Source organism: Trachypithecus francoisi, unplaced genomic scaffold (genome assembly GCF_009764315.1).
Source record: "Trachypithecus francoisi isolate TF-2019V2 unplaced genomic scaffold, Tfra_2.0 Lachesis_group3, whole genome shotgun sequence".
NCBI lineage: Eukaryota > Metazoa > Chordata > Mammalia > Primates > Cercopithecidae > Trachypithecus > Trachypithecus francoisi.
Window position 1 is genome coordinate 108,835,115 of NW_022681468.1, and position 22,662 is coordinate 108,857,776.

A 22,662-nucleotide genomic window follows, 5' to 3' on the forward strand; every position below is an offset into this window, starting at 1 on the left:
CATAGGACAAATGATCTTTCACAGGGTCTTTCTACTCGACAATTCTACAACTGCCCTGCAGCTTGAATTATACTCTTAAAATTTCTCTAATCCTACAAGAAAAAGCTTCTATTAGATGTTAATTCAGTATGACAGTGTAGAAAAGGGAATCAGACAAGGACTAAAAAATACATTTAAGTAACAGAGAGGAGTGCTTGCCTTTGAAGATATGCTGAGGTCTTCAATTCAGAGGAATACAAAATTACAATTTATGATCATTAGCTTAGTCACAAATAGATGCGAGACAAATAATGGTAGTTCTCTTACAAAATGAGGAAAGCAGAAAACTAAAAGACCAAAAAATAAAATTAACTACCAGAAAGAATAAGAGAAAAAGTAACACAAGGGAGCATTCTGGTTTTCCTTTTTATTTAATCAAAGACTGGTGAATAAACATAAATACAGCACGATTACTTCAGATCATTCTTCATATTGTATACACAAACCCATGAACATAATCTGAAAGAAACCTGTAGACAGCAATGAAATGCATACAGCTTTTTCTTCCCTCACTCAAAAAAAAGTTTAAACACACAAACTTAGAATCTCATCAGCACACACTCTCGTGACAAATGATTCAGACATAAATAGTGGGTGCAAAGAAACTATATGCTAACATATGAATAACCTTTGTTAATGAAAAAACAGAAGCAGCCATAATGATTAAGATACATTCAGTTACCGATAACTAGTTGTGCCCTAAAGGGCATTATCAAAAGAGAAATCGTGCTGCAGAGAAAAGCGATATATACATACACAATGAGAAAATAAACTGCAAGATTAATGCATGCATGTTTAATACTGGAAAAATCACAGCCCTCCAAAATTTCTGCACATTTGTTATAAAAGCCCTCTGCACTCAACTAAAATTAAAATGATCTTAAAAGGATAATACTTGTAAAGTTTAAGTCTTCTCAGCCACAGAAACTGCAATGGAAATAAATGTTCAGAGTCATTTTCAAAACAAAACCAAAACAAAAATCTATTCTTCCGATGACATGCAAGACACACTGCTCTACATTCCCAATGACTAGGAAAAAAAAAACCTCAAGTCAATTTTTAGTTTGCAGATGCTCAAGGATTTTGTATTCCAGCAGGAGTTCAAATCTTTTGGATCTTTTCGCCAACAACTACTGGATTTTCTTTTCTGATTTTCTCAGCAGCATCAGCTTTGTAATTGTAAGAGCAATTGTGTACATCTGAGTAACGGTGTACACCACAGTAAACATTTCCACACCGGCATTCAAACCCTGAAAATGGAGTAATGCACATACATGAGTTGATTAAGGTCTTCGGCATACTTAATACTGAACAGCACAATATATTTAGGGCAGCAATGTAAACTAAAGAATCATTCTAAATACACTGTCTCACAAACTACATTCTTATTCACTACCTGAGAGCTTCATTTCTTGTTCCTATCTACAAACGTAGGTTTGCCCCAGTGCAAGTCTCCTCTGAGCTGGTTTCTTCACCTGTGATATGGCAACAATTACTTCTTAACAAAAACACAGTTGCTAGGTTGAACATGTAAAACATTTTTCAAATCCAGACACTACAATGTGAGAATAAGCCCATTGTCAGAAGGTAGTCTTGGCATTTATTTAAGAAAGATCAAATAATGCCTCTGAAAGAACTGTTAACAAAGAACACAGCTTCAATATTTGCTTTACTCTGCTAACCTCCAATGGAGATGTGAACTGTACTGCAGTTGAGAAGTAAAGAGCATGGGATCTAGAATCTGACTGCCTCAGTGTGAACCTACTGACTAATAATGAAGGCAAATTCACCTCTCTTAGCCTGAGTTTCTGCATCTGTAATTTTGGAATAATAATAAGTAGGGATTAAATGAGGAATGAATTTAATGCTGAACATATGGTAAAACACACAATAAATGTTACTTAATTTTAAGAAAACGCCTGGAGTTAAAGCCAAAATCAAGGTGTAATGGGTGCAGCCAGTCTTTTAAAAACTGGTCCTAATCCCCCAAATTAGAATTTTACGGTATGATACAATTGTTGGAAATGGAGCAAAGGAATTAATATTTTAAACACTAATATTTGATGTTAACCTCCATTGCCACATTTTTAACTTCAAAGACATATTTGTAACTTAATAATAATGAATTAAAAATGAAGTAAACAACAAACGTATTAGACTGACAAATTGGACAAGATGAAAATTACTAAATCTCACCCTTCTAATCATGAAGTCTGAGGGTTTGTGAGATTTACAAAGGCTTTTTTTTTTCTTCTTCTTTTTGAGACGGAGTCTCACTTTGTCACCAGGCTGGAGTGCAGTGGCACGATCTCAGCTCACCACAATCTCCGCCTCCTGGGTTGAAGCCATTCTCCTGCCTCAGCCTCCCGAGTAGCTGGGATTACAGGTGCATGCCACCACACTCAGCTAATTTTTGTATTTTTAGTAGAGACTGGGTTTCACCATGTTGCCCAGGATGGCCTAGGTCTCCTGACCTTGTGATCCGCCTGCCTCAGCCTCCCGAAGTACTGGGATTACAGGCATGAGCCACTGCGCCCAGCCCTAGAAAGGCTATCTTTAATATTAAATATATATATATATTTAAATGTCTTGTATATATATATAGTGTATATATATTTGCTTATATATATTGCTTATATATATATTGCTTCTCTGGGGGCTATACACACACACACACACACACTTTTTTTTTTTGACACAGGGTCTCACTCTATCACTCAGGCTAGTATGAAGTGGTGCAATCATAGCTCACTGCAGCCTCGACCTCCTGGGCTCAAGCAATCCTCCCACCTCAGCCTTCTGAGTAGCTGGGACTACAGGTACATGCCATCATGCTCAGCTAATTTTTAAAATTTTTTTGTAGAGACTGAGTCTCACTATGTAGTCCAGGCTGGTCTTGAACTCCTGGCCTCAGGTGATCCTCCCACCTTGGCCTCCCAGTGCTGGGAATACAGGTGTGAGTCACTGCACTGGGCCATATTTGTATTCTTTAAATATACATGTGCTAAGGTATGGGTAAATCTGAAACATCTTTTTAAATTTTCTCTTTTAAAGATGAGGTCTCATTATGTTGCCTAGGCTGGGCTCGAATTCCTGGCTTCAAGCAATCCTCTCACGTTGGCCTCCCAAAGTGCTAGGATTACAGGAGTGAGCCACTATGCCTGATCTTGAAGTATCTTTGATATTAAACTCTAACTTCCTTTCTTTTTCATCTCCAACCTATTCCTTAACCAGAAATAATCTTCCTAAAGCAAAGCTCTGCTGAAAATCTTACCTACTGTTTTCTTAAGTTCAATTTTTATGCAATGTATTCAGCACAATGCCTGGCACATAGTCAATAATACATTTTAACCATCTATAGCTGCAACTACTTTCCAACTAACTACAGTACAGTTGATCCTTGAAGGATGCCAGGTTTAGGCATGCAGACCCCTCTACAAGTCAAAAATCCATGTATAATTTTATGTTTCCCCAAAACTTGAGCTATTAATAGCCTATTAACCAGAAGCTTTACTGGTAACATAAATAGTCGACTAACATATATTTTGTGTTATATGTTTGTATGTTATATTATTAATATATAATGTATTCTAATAACAGAGTAAGCTAGAGAAAAGGAAATGTTATTAAGAAAATCACGAGGAGAAAATATATTTACTATTCATTAAGTGAAAGTCGATCATCATAAAAGACTTCATCCTTGTCTTCACATTGAACAGGTAGAAGAGGGGTTGGTCTTGCTGTCTCAGGGTTAGCAGAAGTGGAGAAGGTAAAAGGGGAGGCTGGAGATGCAGACATACTTGGTGTAACTTTATGGAAATACAATGTAATTTCTGACTTTCCTGCTTTTTTGTTTCTCTAAAAATGTTTCTACTTGGTACCGACATCCTTTTTCCACCATTTGCTTTAGTTTTAGTTCTCGTATCACTGAAGAGCCCATGTTGCAAAAGAAGTGAAAAGCAGTCTTGAATAATCAGACCCCTTCTGTCAGACTGTCTAGTGTCAATTTGTTTTCTGGCACTGCTTTTCCTATGTCTTCTTCCTCACTGTCTGGCAGTGGTTTGGAAGCAGGCATCTCCATCAAGTCATCTTCTGTTAATTCTTCTGGTTTGGTGTCTATTAGCTCCTGAATGTCTCCAAGATCCCTATCTTGAAATCCTTAACCCCCAACCTTTCTTGCCATATCTACAATCTCTACCATGATTTCCATACTGTGAAGTCCCGCACAACATCTGGACACAGTTTTCTCCTGCAAGAATTTGTTTCAGGCTTGATAGCTTTCACATATTTTTCTAAACAATAATGGTATCTTCAATGGTATGATGTTCCCTCTATTGGGGTTCTCTTCCATAGCACTGACAATCTTTTCCATAGAGTACCATGTGTAATGAGCCTGAAAGGTCTTTATGACCCCTGACGTAGCGACTGAATTAGAGATGCTTCTCTGGGGGCAAGCATATCACTTCGACACCTTCAGTGCTGAACTCATGAGGTTCTGGGTGGCCAGGGGCAACTGTCCAAAATCAAAACAACTTTAGGCCAGGAGCTGTGGCTCATGCCTGTAATCCCAGCACTTTGGGAGGCTGAGGTGGACGGATCACCTGAGATCAGGAGTTTGGGACCAGCTTGGCCAACGGGGTGAAACCCTGTCTCTACTAAAGATACAAACAAATTAGTTGGGCATGGTGGAGTACGCCTGTAATCCCAACTACCAGGGAGGCTGAGGCAGGAGAATCACTTGAACCCAGGAGGAGGAGGTTGCAGTGAGCGGAGATTGTGCCACTGCACTCCAGCCTGGGCGACAAGAGTGAAACTCCATCTCAAAAACAAACAAAAAAAACAAAACAAGCCCAACAACTTCGAAAGGCAGTCCCTTACTGGCAAGGTACTTTCTGATTTCAGGGGCAAAACATTAATGTAACCAATTATGAGAAAGAGTTCATATTGTTTAGGTGTTCTTGTTGTATAACCAAAAGACTGGCCCCGCTGGTGTTTATCTTTTTCCCTTCCAGACTCGGGTTAGCAGCTTTATAGGTAAGGGCAGTCCTGATCATAAACCCAATTGCATTTGCGCAAAACAGTAAAGTTAGACTATCTCTTCCTGCCTTAAGTACTAGTATTCACTTTCCTTCCTTATTTATAAATGTCTTTGTGACCTTTTTCTTTCAGAATAGGGCACTTTTGTCTGCATTAAAAACTTGTTCAGGCAGATACTCTTTCTCCAACAACTTTATATAGTTTGGAAACTTTCTTAATGTAGTTTGGGAACCTGCTGCCTCTTTTTTGACAGAAGATGTTTCTCCTGTTATCTTGACTTTTTTTAAGCCAACCCTTTTTCTAAAATTACCAAACCAGCCAGGTGCGGCAGTTCCAATCTATAATCCCAGCACTTTGGGAGGCTGAGGTAGGCAGATCACCTGAGGTCAGGAGTTTTTGAGACCAGCCTGGCCAATGTCGTGAAACCCTGTCTCTACTAAAGAAATACAAAAAGTAGCCAGGCATGGTGGCGCACAACCTGTAATCACAACTACTTGGGAGGGTGGGGCAGGAGAATTGCTTCAACCCAGGAGGCAGAGGTTGCAGTGAGCCAAGAGAGTGCCACTGCACTCCAGTCTGGATGACAGAGCAAGACTCCATTTCAAAAAAAAAAAAAAAAAAAAAATCAAACTATCCTTTGCTGGCATTGAAATCTCCAGTTTTAGAATCTAAAAGTTGTCACGTAATGACTTCACTTTTTCTTGAATCATAGTATGCCTTTCTTTATAGCAATCCTGCACCCACATAAAAGCTGCATTGTCAATACAAAATAAAAAGGTATTGTATAAAAAAGTACAAGGTTTTTGTGCCTGCTGGCATAGCTGCAGAGACGGCTTCACAAATTTCCTTTTTTTTAAAAAAAAACAATAGTCCTTACACTGAATTCATTTATACTGAAATGGCAGACATCATTCATTTTTTCTTGAAATGGCAGAATAGCAGCTGCAGACATTAATCTATGGTACATACCAAGCAATTCAACTTTTTCTTGTAATGTCAGACTTTTCTCTTCTTCTTGGGAGCACTTCCAGTATCACTAGTGGCACTTTGTATGAGTCTTATGATATTATTCAAAGTTTACAGTATGGTATTAAACACGATGAAAAATACATGAGAACCGTAAGAGATTACCTTTTACTGTGGTAGGCAATTTACTACAGAGACAAACTGCTGAAACAGAGGTGATCAGTGACGATTAAAATGCATGGCATTTTAAGTGGATACTTGCAGCACCTGAACTCACTGCAATAGCAATAGGAGGTGGCTATGAAATTATTAGAGAAGTACAGTATATACTACAGTAACTTTTTGCCACTATCGCTTAATACTGCTTTACATTTGTTTACATTTTTCGACTGAATGGCTTCATGTATGATCTGCATTTGTATAAGCAAGTTTTGATAAAATTTTAATTTTTTTAACAGATTTGTGCATATTTTGTGGTAGCAAATGATAAAATACACAAGTATCTACACATGTTTTACACATTCAAGACTTGTCTAACTTTTCTTAATAAAAACATATATTTCTAGGCTATACAGTTCATCTGTGAGTTTTTTCCAATTGCTGCAAAATCTCCAAAAAATTTTCCAATATATTAGAAAAAACTATAAGTGAACCCCTACAACAGTCCCATGTTGTTCAAGGGTCAACTGTATGTTTTTAGTCTTATTTCTTTGTTCCTGTTGGATTGCAGTACACAACACTCTTGTTCACATATTATGTGCTATTCAGCAACATTCCCCTATTTATGGTTCCTGCACATGCCCTATTCATTTTCTTCAAGTTATTCTTTCTGCCTGAAATGCCCCTATTTCCATCAGTTATAGGTCCTACTCACTGTTCAAGACACGCTGAAACATTTTGCCTTCATGATCCTTTCCTTGCTGGGGCCTCTAAGAACCACCATTTTAAACTGTAAATTAGTTACTCTCATCCCTGAATTCCCAGAGCAATCTGACTGCACTTCATGTACTTTCTTTGCTAAATGCTTTTGAACATTTCTTTCTCCCTCCCACCACCATCTGCATCTGATAGCTATGTTACAGTAGCCAACATATATTGATTACTTACTGTGTGGCAGCACTGGGCTGGGCTAACTGCTTCCATGTCTTAACTCACTGAACCCACAGAACAATGTATGGTTAGCCCTATTTTATATACAGAAAGTACTTCCAGTTTACTAAGTACTTCAAAATATTCTCTCCTTGAAAGCAGGAGCCACATCTTTGACCTTTCACAGAATCTGGCACACTAACCTTACTTGTCTAATATTTCTAAATTCAACTGAAATAAACTTTTTTTTTTTTTTTAAAGCTATTCATTTCACTTTTAGGTGTATAATCAAAGCTATTTTTATTTCCTTAAGAAAATTCAGAAGCTGAAGTATATCCAGTATTAGCTCTCAAGGGAACAGGAACAATCTTAATTGAAGTCAATAATAGTAAGCTATGCATTACTATAAAACAGTATCTTAATTTTAAACATCTGATTTAGGTCCTTACCAGTAAGTCCCACTTTCTTCCTGCACATGAAACAGCGATTCTTTTTTTGTTTTGGTTTTTCAAGAGACTTGCTTTGCTCTTCAGATGGCTGCTGTGCCGTGTCTGATACTGAAGCTGACAAAAATAGGAAGGTGGCAAAATTTAATTATTCTGTAAGATTTTGCTATTCCTCATCTCACCCCCCCAGTCTATCATTCAGAGGATACTGAGGAATTAACTAGCACAGGAAACTAGTCATTTAATTACAAAGTTGTTTACAAAAATATGACCCCTTTTTGTTAAATTTATGTATAGAAAATGCATAAATCATGCATTTCTATCTAGAAAATAATCTAGAACATGTAATGATATATTAACAGTGGTTTTATAGACTTTCTTCTTTAGGTTTTAACTGTATTTTCTAATTTTTCTAGTAACTACATATTTAATCAATAAAAGGCACATAAACAAATTCTACTTGAATATTCTAAGGGAGTGTGCAAGAAAATAGCCATATGCATACTTCTTAATATTGTTCGGGGTCAGAATGACATAGGTTTCTCAGAGAACAAGGAGGGAAAAGGTGAAACCAAGATTCTGTGGAATATTAAGTATGTTTAAAGTTCCCAGAATGTTTCACATAAAGCACTTTAAATGTTAGAAATAAGGCAAATTGAAGCAAAGCAGCTTTAAAATGTTATAAGATAGTAAGTTGATGCATTTATGTATGGAAACCAAAGCCAGATTTACAAAGATTTGGGTTAAATTACTACTCTGAAATCTTAACATGACTCCCTCCCGTTGCTAACCACTCTGGCCCTCATAAACGCTGCTGCCAGAGTCAGAATCATGTAATATGACCTTGCAGACATGTCATTTTGCTCTAAAATGGTGGAATTTGCCATGGATCAAATTCTTAACCTCTTCAGTTTCATCACTAGCTAGACTTTCCCCAGGAATCCACTCTCCATTAATCTACACTGGGAATACGCTATGTACCTTTGCTCACACTTCTTATAATCTATTCCAAAGGGTTTCCTTTTTTTCCCCATTTGATCTAGGTCCTCTTCTTTTTCAAGATCAAGGTCAAATACCCTTTCCTTATCTCAATTCTCTGGAGCTTCTCACTCTGATTTTCCTTAACACCTTTTCCAAACACCAGATACCTCACAAGTTCCCTCTTCAATCCATGCTTCACACATTGCACCCAATCATGTGCCTTAAGTGAAAATCTAATGGTGTTCCCTCTGATGTTTAGAATTCTTCAATGGCTCCCAACTAACTCTCAGGATAAAGCCCAGAGGTCTTTCATGATTTTCTTCATCCTTCTTTCTGTAGCCTCATCTCTCACTATTCCTCAATGGTACTCCATGATTCAGCCATACGGAAGTACTTGCAGTTTCCCTGGACATACCAAACTCTGGGCTCTTGGGTAAGTTGTGCTTTCCATACAAAATACTCTTTCTATGCCCCTTCTGTCCCTCTTTTTACCAGGCTAACTCTAACTTGTTTTTCTTGTTTAAGCTTATATAATCAGCTCTTCCTCCACTGCCTCTCCCACAACTTTGGGGTGGGAAATCCTACTATGTATAGCACTTTTCATATTAAAATTCCCTCACTGGCTTAACCTGGTTTAACTTTGAATTCTTTGACAGGAGACATCTCTCCTATTTATCCCATTATCAGTGCCTATCCCAGTGTTTCCAACCACATAGCAGGCACTCAACAATAAGTATCTGTTGAACTGAATTACTTACCTATATGTGCCTCATTTCCCCAACTACACTGTAAGGCCGTTGAGAAGAAGGATGGTTACCTTATTCCCCATCTGAATCTCCAGTCCCATCACAGTGAACGACACATAATACATGCTCAGACATTTACTGTGATTCTAACCTGCTTATGTTAACATCATTATCTCATATTTTAACAAAAGATGACAAAAGGCAAATACCACAAACAAGTAAATGTGTGCTAATGACAAACTCTATAGCATGTTACTCCACTCAGACATGCTGAAACCAGACAGGAGACAGTTCTGGTAATATCCTGTGAACATATTATTTTTGAAACAGAATACAGACACATCAAACCTTTTATTTTCAATGAATAAACATTCCTAGAATGTAAGCTCCAAGAGGGCAGGGGCTGAGTGTCTTGTTTACTGTTTATCCCCAGCTCCTACAACAGTATCAGATAAGCCTATCTGGCTATGCATATAAACTAAAAAACAGCTTAATTTGCAATCAGAAATGAACCTATTGTATTTATTGGTTTTGAAATCTATAAGCCATAATATCTAACCTGTTCTCCAAAAACAGTCTGATATTCAAAAAGACCCATTTAATGGCAGTAACACTATCACAAGATTATAGTTTTAACAAAACTGGTTTAACTACTGAGACACAAATCTGAATGGGAACTGGAAATGGAGAAGTGAAAATACATCTATCTTCTACGCATACAAATGCTACTGCATATCTCAAAAGACATTTCACAGTTTTAACCCTAAAGCCCCAAAGGTGGCGAATGGTTTCTTTTTAACTGAGGCAAATGCACAGTCTTTATAGTGAAGGATCGGAAGGCTATCTAAAAGCTTATATGCTACAGCTAAAATGTGGGACCAATAAATGTTGATTATATACCCATGAGGCTAAGGTAACCTCAGCTTACCTGAAACTAATAGCTGACAACCTGAATTTCAACAGTCACCAACCAAATGAATTCACGGACAAGATGATATAGTACTATTTTTAAAAGTCTATGATTCCCAGAAATTATCCAGTTTCCTCAGTTTTTATGTGAGTTTTAAGACCAAAGAATACCTTATCAAATTCCAAACAACCTTTCTAGCTTTAGTTTCAACATATAACTGCCTGAACTGACCACTTCAGCAACGGGTCTTTTCACTCTTTCTCAAATTTCATTTTTCCTACCTATATGCATTTGCACTCACAAGTTATCCTCCAGCAAAAGCTGTCTTGGGGTGGTGAGGAAATATAATTCACATACCATAAAATTCACCCTTTAAAAAGTATACAATTCAGTGGTTCTTATTATATTCACAAGGTTATAAAACCATCACCACTATCTACTTTCAGAACATTTAAGTCACATTAAAGGAAAACTCTACTCATCAGCAATTACTCCCCACTTCCCACAGTTTCTGGCAACCACTAATCTTTCTGTATGACTAGCCTATTTTAGACATTCTATATAAATAAAGTCATACAACATGTAGCCTTTTGTACCTAGCTTCCTTTATTCAGCATATTTTCAAGGATCATTCATGCTGTGGCATGTATCAGAATATCCTTCCTCTTTGTGGCTGAATATTCTACTATATGGATATACCACATTTTTTTAATCCAATCATCTATTTACAGCCATCTGAGTAGCTTCTATTTATTACGGATAATGCTGCTACGAACATTTGTGTACAAGTTTTTGTGTGGACATACGTTTTCAATTCTCCCAGGAATCAAGAGCAAAATGCTGGGTCATATAACAATTCTTTTTAATTTTTTGTGGAGCTAGCAGATTGTTTTCCAGAGTATCTGGCACCATTTGATACCCCCACCAAGGCAGGAGGGCTCCAATTTTTCTACATCCTTGACAATACTTAGTCATTGATTAGAGCCACGTGAGTGGGTATGAAGTGGTGCCTTATGACTTCCATTTCCCTCATATTTGATGATGTTGAGCATTTTTTTTTTTTTTTTTTTGGAGATGGGAGTCTTGCTCTGTTGCACAGGCTGGAGTGCAGTGGCACAATCTCAGATCACTGCAACCTCCACCTCCGAGGTTCAAGCAATTCTCCTCTGCCTCAGCCTCACAAGCATCTGGGACTACAGGCGCATGCCATCATGCCCAGCTAATTTTCGTATTTTTAGTAGAGATGGGGTTTTACCATGTTGGCCAGGCTGGTCTCCAACTCCTGACTACAGGTGATCCGCCTGCCTCGGCCTCCCAAAGTGCTGGGATTACAGATGTGACCCACTGTGCCCGGCCCTGTCGAGCATCTTTCAATGTGTTTACTGGAAACTTGTATATATTTTCTGGAGAAATGTCTATTCAAATCCTTTGCTTATTTTTAAAATGGGTTTTCTATTGTTGAATTGTAATTATTTCTTTATGTATTCTTATCACATATATGATTTGCAAGTATTTTTCTCTCATTCTATAGGCTGGTTTTTCAATCTTACTTTTTGAGAGAGGGTCTCGTTCTGTCACCCAGGCTGAAGTGCAGTGGTGCATTAACAGTTCACTGAGGCCTCAACATCCCAGGCTCAAGTGATCCTCCCACTTCAGCCTCCCTCTCCAGTAGCTGGGACTACAAGCGAGCACCACCACACTCGGCTATTTTTTGTACAGACGGGGTTTTGCCATGTTGCCCAGGCTGGTCTCAAACTCTTGAGCTCAAGTGATCTGCCCACCTTGGCCTCCCAACGTGCTGGGATTACAGGCATAAATAACTGCGCCTAGCTGTTTTTCCACTCTTTTAAGTGAAAATCTTTATTTTGATGTAGCTCAATTTATCTATCTTTTCTTTGGTTGCTTGTGGTTAAGGTGTCATATCTAAGAAACCACTGCCTAAACCAAGATCACAAAAATTTATACCTGTTTTAAGAGTTTTATAGTTCTCTTATATTTGTTTCAGGTCTTTGATGTATTTCGGGTGAATTTTTGCATATGGTATGAGGCAGGAGTCCAATTCATTCTTTTGAATGTGAATATGAGGTTGTTCCTGAATCATTTGTTTAAAAGATTATTCTTTTCCCATCAAATGATTTTGGCACCATTGTTGAAAGTCAATTGCCCATAAATATAATAAGAGTTTATTTCTGGACTCTCAATTCTATTCCACTTACCTTTATGACTATCCTCATGCTGGTACAACACAGTCTTGATTACTGTAGCTTGTATTCAATTTTGAAGCCAGTAATTGTTAGTCCTCCAACTTTGTTCTTTTTCAAGATAGCTTTGGCTATTCTCACTCATTCTTTAGAATCAGAAGAACTGCCTGATTTTTTAAACCTATACAGCCTTCCTAAATCAGTCCAAAGAGACTGTTCCCCCTCTGATTTCTTGAACCAATGATTTGACAATTCAACTTTGTATAAAGTCAGAAACCCTCAGAGTAGGAAAGAGCCTGAGAATTCTAGTTCATTCTGCCACTTAGCACAGAATTCCCCTCTATACGTTCCCTAACATCAACTCATTTTTCCTAGAATGCTTCAGTGATGTAGACCTTACCAGCTTAACATATGACATCATTCTAGTGTTGGAAAGCTTCAAAATTCTCTTACTCTAAGCCTCCTACAACTCCCAAATCACTTGGGCAATATAAAGAATACCTTCTGCAGCTTACAAAGCTCATCCAACCTCCATTATCTCAGTATCTTTTAATACCCGGTAAGAGGGACATACTTATCATTCTCTTTTAAGAGTAATAAAAGTAAGGCTCAGTGAAGTTAAGCAGGCATATCAAGATAGGAAAACAGAACTTATGAATCCAAATTCAGTATTTTTCTTTCTTTTTTTTTTTTTTTGAGACGGAGTCTTGCTCTGTCCCCCAGGCTGGAGTGCAGTGGCCGGATCTCAGCTCACTGCAAGCTCCGCCTCCCGGGTTCACGCCATTCTCCTGCCTCAGCCTCCCAAGTAGCTGGGACTACAGGCACCCGCCACCATGCCAGGCTAGTTTTTTGTATTTTTTAGTAGAGACGGTGTTTCACCGTGTTAGCCAGGATGGTCTCGATCTCCTGACCTCATGATCTGCCCGTCTCAGCCTCCCAAAGTACTGGGATTACAGGCTTGAGCCACCGCACCCGGCCAGTATTTTTCTACTATGACTCAAGATCTGAGGGACTAAGAGGTTGACCAAATTTAAGCGTATTCTACAACAATTTTAGAGTGTACCAAAATGCTTCAATTATAGTTTTCTTTTTAACCTAAAAGTCATCTTTTTTTAAAAGTATTAACTTGTAAGTACCTTTAAAAATCTAAGTACCTTTAAAAAGTACCTAAGTACTTTTTAACCTAAAAATCATTCAAATCATGTACGAAAAATGGGGCCTATACAATTTCTCCTAATATGGCATCAGGACCACCTTTTGAAGTGATATACTCAGGGCTAAGTGGAGAAAACAGTATTGTTTTCCATACACCACAAATGGAAATAAAAACACTTTTATACACAAATGGTATAAAAACACTTCATATGTATTATGATAGTCTGCCAATCTATGACCTTTATTCTTTGTCAGACTTCTGTAAGTACTATTGTACTCTTAAGCTTTATACTTTTTTTTCACCGCCAATATTTTAAAATTTGTTCTATCATAAGACATAAAGGACATCTTCATGATTAGCATCCTGTTTTCTTCCTTCCTATCTCTGTCAAAACTGCTCAAAACTGTCATGTAATCTTTGCTTCTTGAAATTATCCTTCGGCAACTATGACCCAAAACTAACCAGGATCTAGATGGTTTCTTCCTCAGCTCCTTTGCTGGCTCATCCTCCTGCTTACTCCCTTGTGTTTAAACTCTTCATTTTTCAACCTATGACAAGGGCTTCTAAATTTCAGGCATAATACCGACTACTACACACACTTAAATACCTACTATCTATACAATCTCCAAATGAGCTTTTTTCAACTTTGAAATTTGATCATTTAAAACTCACTATACCTAAAACTTTGTCTAACCAAATCACCTTGTTCAGCTTCCCTGTCTAAAAAGCAACTAACTACACCGCTGCCACTATGATAAAACTGAAAGCTTTGACAATACCCTTGTCTCATTTCCTATGTCTGGTAAATAACTAAATCTTGAGATTTCTTATTCATTTATTTACTGAGAGTCTTACTCTGTCGCCCAGGCTGGAGGGCGGTGGCATGATCCTGGATCACTGTAACCTCCGCCTCCCAGTTCAAGCAACCTCCGCCTCCCAGTTCTCATGCCTCAGCCTCCCGAAAAGCTGGGACTACAGGTGTGTGCCACCACGCCCAGCTAATTTTTTGTATTTTTTGTAGAGATGGGGATTTCCATTATTGCCCAAGCTGAGCTTGAACTCCTGAGCTCAGGCAATCCGCCCACCTCAGCCTCCCAAAGTGCTAGGATTATAGGCATGAGCTACCATGACCAGTCTTTTCCTTATTTCTTTAATAATATTCCTCATTTCTGCCCTTCCTTAAATGTTTTGATGTAACTAAGAAATAAAAATTATTCACTTAAAACATTTATGAATCTATCACAATATGCTAGATGCAACACAATATTTATGTTGACCACACAGTATATTCTTTCATTACAGCAAAATCTACACAAACAAACAAATTGGGTCAAGTATTTGCTGGGTATGGAAAAAAAAAAAAAGCAAGAGGAATTACCTAGCTTATTTAAATTTATTTAATTCTTGAGACCGGGGGTGGGGGATGTGCTCTGGCGCCCACCCAGGCTGGAGTGCAGTGGCATGATCATGGCTTATCGCAGCCTGGAATTCCTGGGCTCAAGCAATCCTCCCACCTCAGCTTCCTGAGTAGTTGTGACTATAGGTATGTGCCACCTCATCTGGCTAATTTTTTGTTGTCCAGGCTAGTCTCAAACTCCCAGACTCAAGCAATCCTCCTGCCTCAGTCTCTCAAGTAGGTAGGACTATAGGCACAAGCCACTGCGCTTGGCCTAAATTAAAAATTTAGCAAACTTAAACTAGGATTGGCAGATGTATCTGTTACCATCACGTGAACACCACGTGCAATGAAGTTTCACTGGTAAATCATCCCACAGGTAGAATGACACACTGCTCTTCATTAGGCTTATCTTTCCAGACATCTTTCCTTATTACCACGTTACTTCCACACACTGCTAGAATACAAACTAAGCAGAGATTTAATAGCCTCCTAAATGGCCTACTCCGCATTCTCTCTCCCTACTACAAAGCCTTCCTACAAATTTTCAAGTCTTCCTATATCATTTTGAGCTACATAATGGGGATATGAAGAGCATGGGCAAGAACACGATAGATACCATGCTGTGAATACAAGCAACTGAATGTGACTACCGCATACATGGGGAAGAAGGGGCAGAACTGCCAGGCAAGATGGACACAGTCTCTCAGATAATGAGTCAAAACACAAAAGAAAGATACACCCCTCAAACCAGCAGCCCCAGTTTTCTTAGAGAGTAGTATTTAGACTGAACCGGCCAAAATAGTAAAGGAGAACAGTGTCACACTGCCATTCATTTAATGATATTTTCATAATAAACAAATTTTGAATTTGCAACGTTTATGCTGATGATAAAATTACATGTAAGTGTGAAATGGCTCCCCAACATGTTAATTAAATACTTAAAAATATAAAGATTGTGTTCATAGGGAAAACAGAAAACTATGTATTTTAAGCTGGCAATTTTTTTATACATGCACCTAGGATAGCGTCTGGCCTATAACACTCAAATAACAAAATACATGCTAGCTCATATACAAACCCTGCAGATCTTCTGTTTCAGGTACTGCTTTGTCCACAGATGTACTGTCCAATTGAGAAGATGCTACAGATTCTGATAAAAGTGACTGATTTGATACAGAGCTAGAAAAGCAAAACATTTCATTTTAAAAGGTGATCTCTACACATGAATATTAACTAATGTGACACAGTAAAAGTTCAACATATCTAAGTAGATGATTAAGATGAGAACACAGAGGTACTTTTTTTTAACAACATAATCATAGAGTTTTAAAACTAGAGACCAATTTGAACCAGAATTTTACTGCCTTTGTGTATTTCAAGTACCACATGAATCCACTAAATGAAAACTAGCATGACAAAGACATGCTTAAAGAACCCTAAGACAAAGCTGTAAATGATATTCCGGCATAGTAAAACTGATCATCTCCTATCATGAATTGGAGAAAAGAAACCCTAGTGTAGGAACTTAATACAGTGGTTCCTAACAGCGGAATAAAAATGAAACCAGTATTGCTGTATGCAGGCTTCTAAATGATGTGACTTCAGAGTTAAAAAATATATATATACAGTACAATATAAACAAATATGAGTACTACACCATGATATTAAACAAAGATAATGTGTGACAAGACTGTATTTTTTTTAATACAAGGTAGTAATACTTGCAGAATAAGACTAACATTTCACTTAACATGCTTCCAAAGGACTTCAGGAGTAGGTCAGGATATATTATGAGAAAGAAGACACAAAAAGATGCCTGAAAAAGAAATCTAAGACTTAAACGATAACCCACGATTCCCCCAAGGTAAAAGCAAGAAATCGCTTTTTCTAACTAGTTATAATCAGACAGATAAAATTTTAGGCCAGTTAATCTAAAAGTAGCTTTATGCAGTTTTCCTCATTAGAAGTAATCAAACACAGAATATACTCTTTAGTTTTTGTTGGCATTCCCATTATAATTCAGACACTACATCCTACCTTGGCTGCATAGATGAAGATGTAGAGTCTAACGTTGACTGGGCTTCTGGGACACTGCCATCTGTGCATTGAACTGGTAAAGATTCAGACAGACTACTGACAGAGGTTGCTGTAACAGTACCACATTTCCTATTAGTGATTCTATATGCTAAGCAGTCTAAGACCTTATCTAAAAAAATCAAAATCCATTTTCCACAGAACACAGTATAGAGATTTTCTTTTAATATGTAGTATGTTGGTTCATTATTTTTGCTTAAAATTCTTTCAATGGTTTGCCAGTGAAAAATATGTTAATTTTAAACCAAGAAGGAAACCATATACAAGTTGTATACATTAATAAACTCCTATTTCTTAGGACTGAATAGCATCCAAGCCCAAATTCTTTAATTCAAAAACATCTTCCAAGTACTACAGTACAAATGAGATATTTAAATAAGATGACACAGCAGTGAAGAATATAGGTTCAGAATTAAAATCTATGCTCAGTACATTAGGTTACACATGTAGATGATGATTTAATTTTGAAACAGTTTATACTCATTTGATCTTAGCCTTAAGAAAATTTGGAGTTTTAGTTAAATGGTTGTAGGTTTTGGCTTGAACAGAAACAGACAAGATCTCATATACAATATTAAATGAACTAATAGCCTACACTTTCATTAACCACAAAAATCTATATATGCAGGCATTAACCTACATGAAAACTATCCTAAATGAATAAACACTTCCTATTTTGCAAAGCTTACACTCAGAATTCTCATGATCCTTCTTATACAACTACTGAAACAAAAGACCAAGAATAGCCTTTGACACAAAAACGCATAAAAAACCCTAATGAACTGGGGTTGAATATCCCTTACTATGAGTTAATCCACAATACTACACCTTCCTAATGGAGTAAAGCTTCCTCTAAAGTCCACTGAGCTGTGGTTATCAATAATCCACTCTTTCAACAACTACTTGAGCTGTAAAAGTCACACCAGATAAAAGAACAAGGTTCTTTTATCACTCTCTTACCTTACTTTCCAAGACACTTGAGGTGTCCCCTCTATTTTCATCATGTAATAGAATTCCGCAGCCACAGCAAGTAAGATTATGGTATGAATTTACAGTATTTTCAATGAGTGATGATACTCATTCCTAACTCCTCACTACTGATTATAATCAGAACGTGTAATGAGAAATTTTACTGATATGAATATGGTAATATAAATACAATGTGAGAGCAGAAAAAGATATTGGGTATACTGAACTATCCACTTGTATTTCAATTACGAATACAGATGGGTTTTACTAGAATTACTTACCAGGTGGGCTTATTCTACCATTACTACTATTCTGTCTTTGAAGATGTTCTTTATAGCATACTGAACACATGCCATTTGTACGAGGGTTTCCATAAAATCCGCAGCCAGTGGAACAAAGCATAGGCACTTGGCTGTGATTAGTTTCTTGAGCCATGTTCCTCCGTTGCACACCTGAAATTTACATAAAATTAGCAAGGAACACAGACACAAAACTTCCAATCACACATTATCCAAATCTGCTTTATAAGATAAAGAAAAAAAACCCACATATACCAAACTACTCTATATAACTGAACCAAGACATAGGGCTAAAGGAGAGGAAAATATAAAAACCAGAAGGACACATACTGAACTTTTTATCTCCAACCCACTCTACATAAGCAAGTCTGTACAGGCTCAGAAAGTACAAATAACTCCTAGAGAAATAAATCTGTTTTGAAGACTCTACCCCCAGAAGGTTAAGGATAACTCATTAAGTCTAGCTCAGTTTGGACCCTCCTAGTAATAAGAGATATACATTGTAAGTTTTGATGTATGTTATACTATTTAATTTCTAAGCTTTTAAACTTTTGCTGGAAGTTCATGTGCTAATGTGTGTTATTTATTCTGTTTTAAAAGCATTTCACATAGTATCATGTCTGGTGAAGATATGAAGAACTGGGCTGAATGCTTGTAAAAAATGATAATAAATTGGTTCAATCTTTTTGGAAAGCAAGTTAGCAATTCACTTCAAGAACCCTAAAAAAGACAAATATTGCTATCTGAACCAGTCATTCCCCTTTAAAGGTCTTCAACAAAATGACTAGAGTATAATCAGAAAAATAATAAAATATAAGGGATGTGCTTCACAGCGTATTTATAAATTTTATAAACTGATAATAACATTAGAATGTATGTAGTTTTCTTTTTTAAAGCATGATATATATTAATGTCAAAAGTTATGCTGTCATTAAAAATATTTTAGAATACTTTTTGATGGAGGGAAATACTGGTAATAAATGAAAAGGCACAATATGAAATGTGTATACAATATTTTGCCAATTAGGAAAAAAGCAGCATCCATTAATCATCAAAAAGGACAGTAATGAACATATCCCAGGATGGTGAAGCTAGTGTTTTCCCTGATTTGTACCTTTACTTATAAAATTCTCTAAAATGAAGATATTCTTGCCTAATTGGTGGAAATTTTTATTTTTTTAAATATTTAAAACTAAAAAATATTAAAAACTAAAGGACAGAGGCATTAGTCAGTTGATGCTGGGACTGAGGGAATTGTTTGGGAACCACATGAAAGCAATAATCAATTACAACAGATGGAAGAACCCCATGTGCCATTTCTCCCATAAAGCAATTGGTTCTTTGGCATGAATAACATGACAGACGGTACTAACAGGCTCTTTTTCTTATTAAAAAACAGCAATCTCCTAAGTGAAGGTTACTCTGAAATGGGTGTATATGTATTACAGATGAGTTTATTTTCAAAGATCATGAAGAATGAGACTAACCAAAGAAGGAAAATGTTTTGCCACTGAAATTTCCTTGAACTGGTAAATACCCAAGGAAAGCATTCACGGTTTACTGTTACCAACTAGATTTTTCTTCCCCTACATTATCTGAAGACCGTTGATGGGTAGTGAGGATTTATACATATTTCAGAATCAATAGCAATAATGCACTTGACTGAACTACAAAACAAGACAGCAGGCTTAGCATTTGCCTTAAAAAAAAAAAAAAAAGTCCTAAAACTGTTGAGGATAGTTAAACCTTTAGCCTATGAATACAATTTGGGATTCTGGCAAGCATCTTTCTTATTCCGTGATGACGAGTCATTTCAGAATCCCATCTTTGCCACCTTTCTTTTTTATAAATGCTACTTTAGAACCCTCTTTCTTCTACAGCCCTGTAAAATATATATATACACATATACACACACACATCAAATTAAAAAATAAACAATGACAGTATAGAAATGCTAATGTCAAACATCTTTGGGTTTTTTCCCTTTTTTGCCTATTTTGTGAAGAATACTGGTCTGCAGCTTTCTCCTTTATGTTTACCTGATTTTGGTATCAGAGTAATTGCTCAAGGTCATGTAGTTAATAAGTGATGGAGGCCAGGCGCGGTGGCTCACACTTGTAAGCCCAGCACTTTGGGAGGCTGAGGCAGGCAGATCACGAGGTCAGGAGATTGAGACTATCCTGGCTAACATGGTGAAACTCCGTCTCTGCTAAAACTACAAAAAAATTGGCCAGGTGTGGTGGCGTGTGCCTGTAGTCCCAGCTACTCGGGAGGCTGAGGCAGGAGAATCCCTTGAACCAGGGAGGCAGAGGTTGCAGTGAGCAGGGGTCACACCACTGCAACCCAGCCTGGCAACAGAGCAAGACTCCGTCCCTAAATAAATAAATAAATAAGTGATGGAGCTGGGATTATACACACACACACACACACAACACCTGGAATGAATCCCAGCTCCATCACTTATTAAGTCATCAATGATTCTCAAAGTATGGTTCACATACCCCTACAGAGGTCAAAATTGTTTTCATAATACTAGTGAGTTATTTGCCTTTTTCACCATATGGACATGAGCACAAATTGTGCTATAGCAATTGTGGGGAAAAAAAAAAAAAACACCTGAAGCCTTATCAAGGAGCCAAATCAAAGCAGTGGCACCCAACTGTACTAGCAGTCAATTCTTCATCACCATGCTCTCACAGTAAAAATTATTAATTTTACTAAATCTTGACCCCGAATACACATCTTATTAACCTTTTATGTGACAAACTGGGAGGCATGCATGAAGCACTCCTGTTGTGTAAAACAGTATAAAGACTGAAGTAAAAGCACTGTGCAATTGTTTGAGTTGTGAGCTGACTGAATTGCCTTTTTCATGGAACATGTTTTTTATTTGAAAGAATGACTAATAAACTGGTTATTAAGACTTGAGTATTCAGCAGATATTTTTGAAAATGAACAAAGTGCACTCATCACTTCAAACATCTAATAGTATTTGTCATTAAAGACAACAGTCAAGTGAAAAAAACCTTGATAAGTATCTCCAATATTCTGAGAGTTTCTGATAAGATTCCTGGTGATATTAATGAAATGTGATTAGTTGATATGGTATCAATATTTGAAATATCATCATAAGACAGTGAATCAAGTATTTTCTCAGCAACCAATGTTGGTTGCTTAGCAAGAAATAGTAAGAAATTACTCATGAACAGAAGATCCATTCAAAGTGAAAGGCCATGAATTTTAATGTAACAGGACAAAAAGTTTTATATCAGGGTGTCCAATCGTTTGGCTTCCCTGGGCCACAGTGGAAGAATTGTCTTAGGCCACACATAAAATACACTAATACTAATGAAAGTGGATGAACTAAAATAGATAAATAAATAAATTAAATAAATAAATAAATAAATAATGTTTTGAGAAAGTTTATGAGTTTGTGTTGGGGCCACAAATTCAACAAGCTTGTTTTGAATGGTTTCAATTTCACACTGCAGCTATCCTTTAAGAAACTATCAATTGTCAAGTTTTGGTGTAATATTAAAGAACCTCTATTACCTGAAAATGTTATTAAAATATTCTTTCCAAATACATGAGCTCAGATTTTCTTTGTAACACTGTTAACAGACTGAATGCCAAAGCAATTACTAGAATCTTGCAATTAAGGCAGACTTTTTAAAAAAATCTGCAAAAATGTGTTAATAACGCCACTCTTCTCATTAACAAGTGTGGGGGAGAGGAAAGTGGTTATTTTTCATAAAATATTTTAAAATAAACTAGTACTTAAAATATTTTCTCAGCTTTAATTTTTAATATGATTTATTTAACTAGATATAACTCTTATACACAAAAGCCCTTCGGGATATTGACACCAAAATTTTGAGAATTCACTGCTTATAAAACATGCACTCTTAGTATAGACAGTTTGCCCCTCAAGGGGGAAAACACTGATTTTTGGAGAAAAGGGTCACAAAAACCCTTACTCTTATATAAAACACAGATATACATAAAATACATAAACAGACGTGCAATATCTCTCTGGAGTTAAAATCTCTGGAGGTAGGGGCCACTTAGAAAAAAAACAAAAACCTAAAAAGGTTCCTTAGGGAAAAAAGAGAGAAAAAAGACTGAGGAACTCAGGTTTAAACCACCAACTATGCTACACTGCCTATTAACAATATTAAAGTACAAGAGAGGAATTAAAGGAACTTTCCCAATGATAATGATAAATACATGGCTAGCAACAAAACTGTAGAAGAGATAAATACCATATTTCCATAAAAACTCAAGTAAAAAGTCATAGATGAAAGTACAATATGACCACTAAGCTTTCCAT

The 22,662-nt window shown here is 36.9% G+C and overlaps 1 protein-coding gene across 7 annotated transcripts in view; it reads right to left on the bottom strand.

Annotated features, from left to right (window-relative positions):
• Positions 1–387: 387 nt before the first annotated feature.
• The window catches only part of ZFAND6 (zinc finger AN1-type containing 6), an 82,545-nt gene continuing 60,270 nt past the window's right edge, over positions 388–22,662 (bottom strand). For all 7 annotated transcript variants that reach the window (XM_033189234.1, XM_033189233.1, XM_033189238.1 and 4 more), the window contains 5 exons: positions 18,315–18,485; positions 17,008–17,116; positions 16,049–16,149; positions 7,581–7,694; positions 388–1,289 (listed from right to left, as the gene is read on the bottom strand). In XM_033189234.1, coding sequence (XP_033045125.1) covers positions 1,141–1,289; positions 7,581–7,694; positions 16,049–16,149; positions 17,008–17,116; positions 18,315–18,468 — 627 coding nt within the window. In that variant the 5' untranslated portion in view covers positions 18,469–18,485 and the 3' untranslated portion in view covers positions 388–1,140. The remainder of the gene's footprint in view (positions 1,290–7,580; positions 7,695–16,048; positions 16,150–17,007; positions 17,117–18,314; positions 18,486–22,662) is intronic.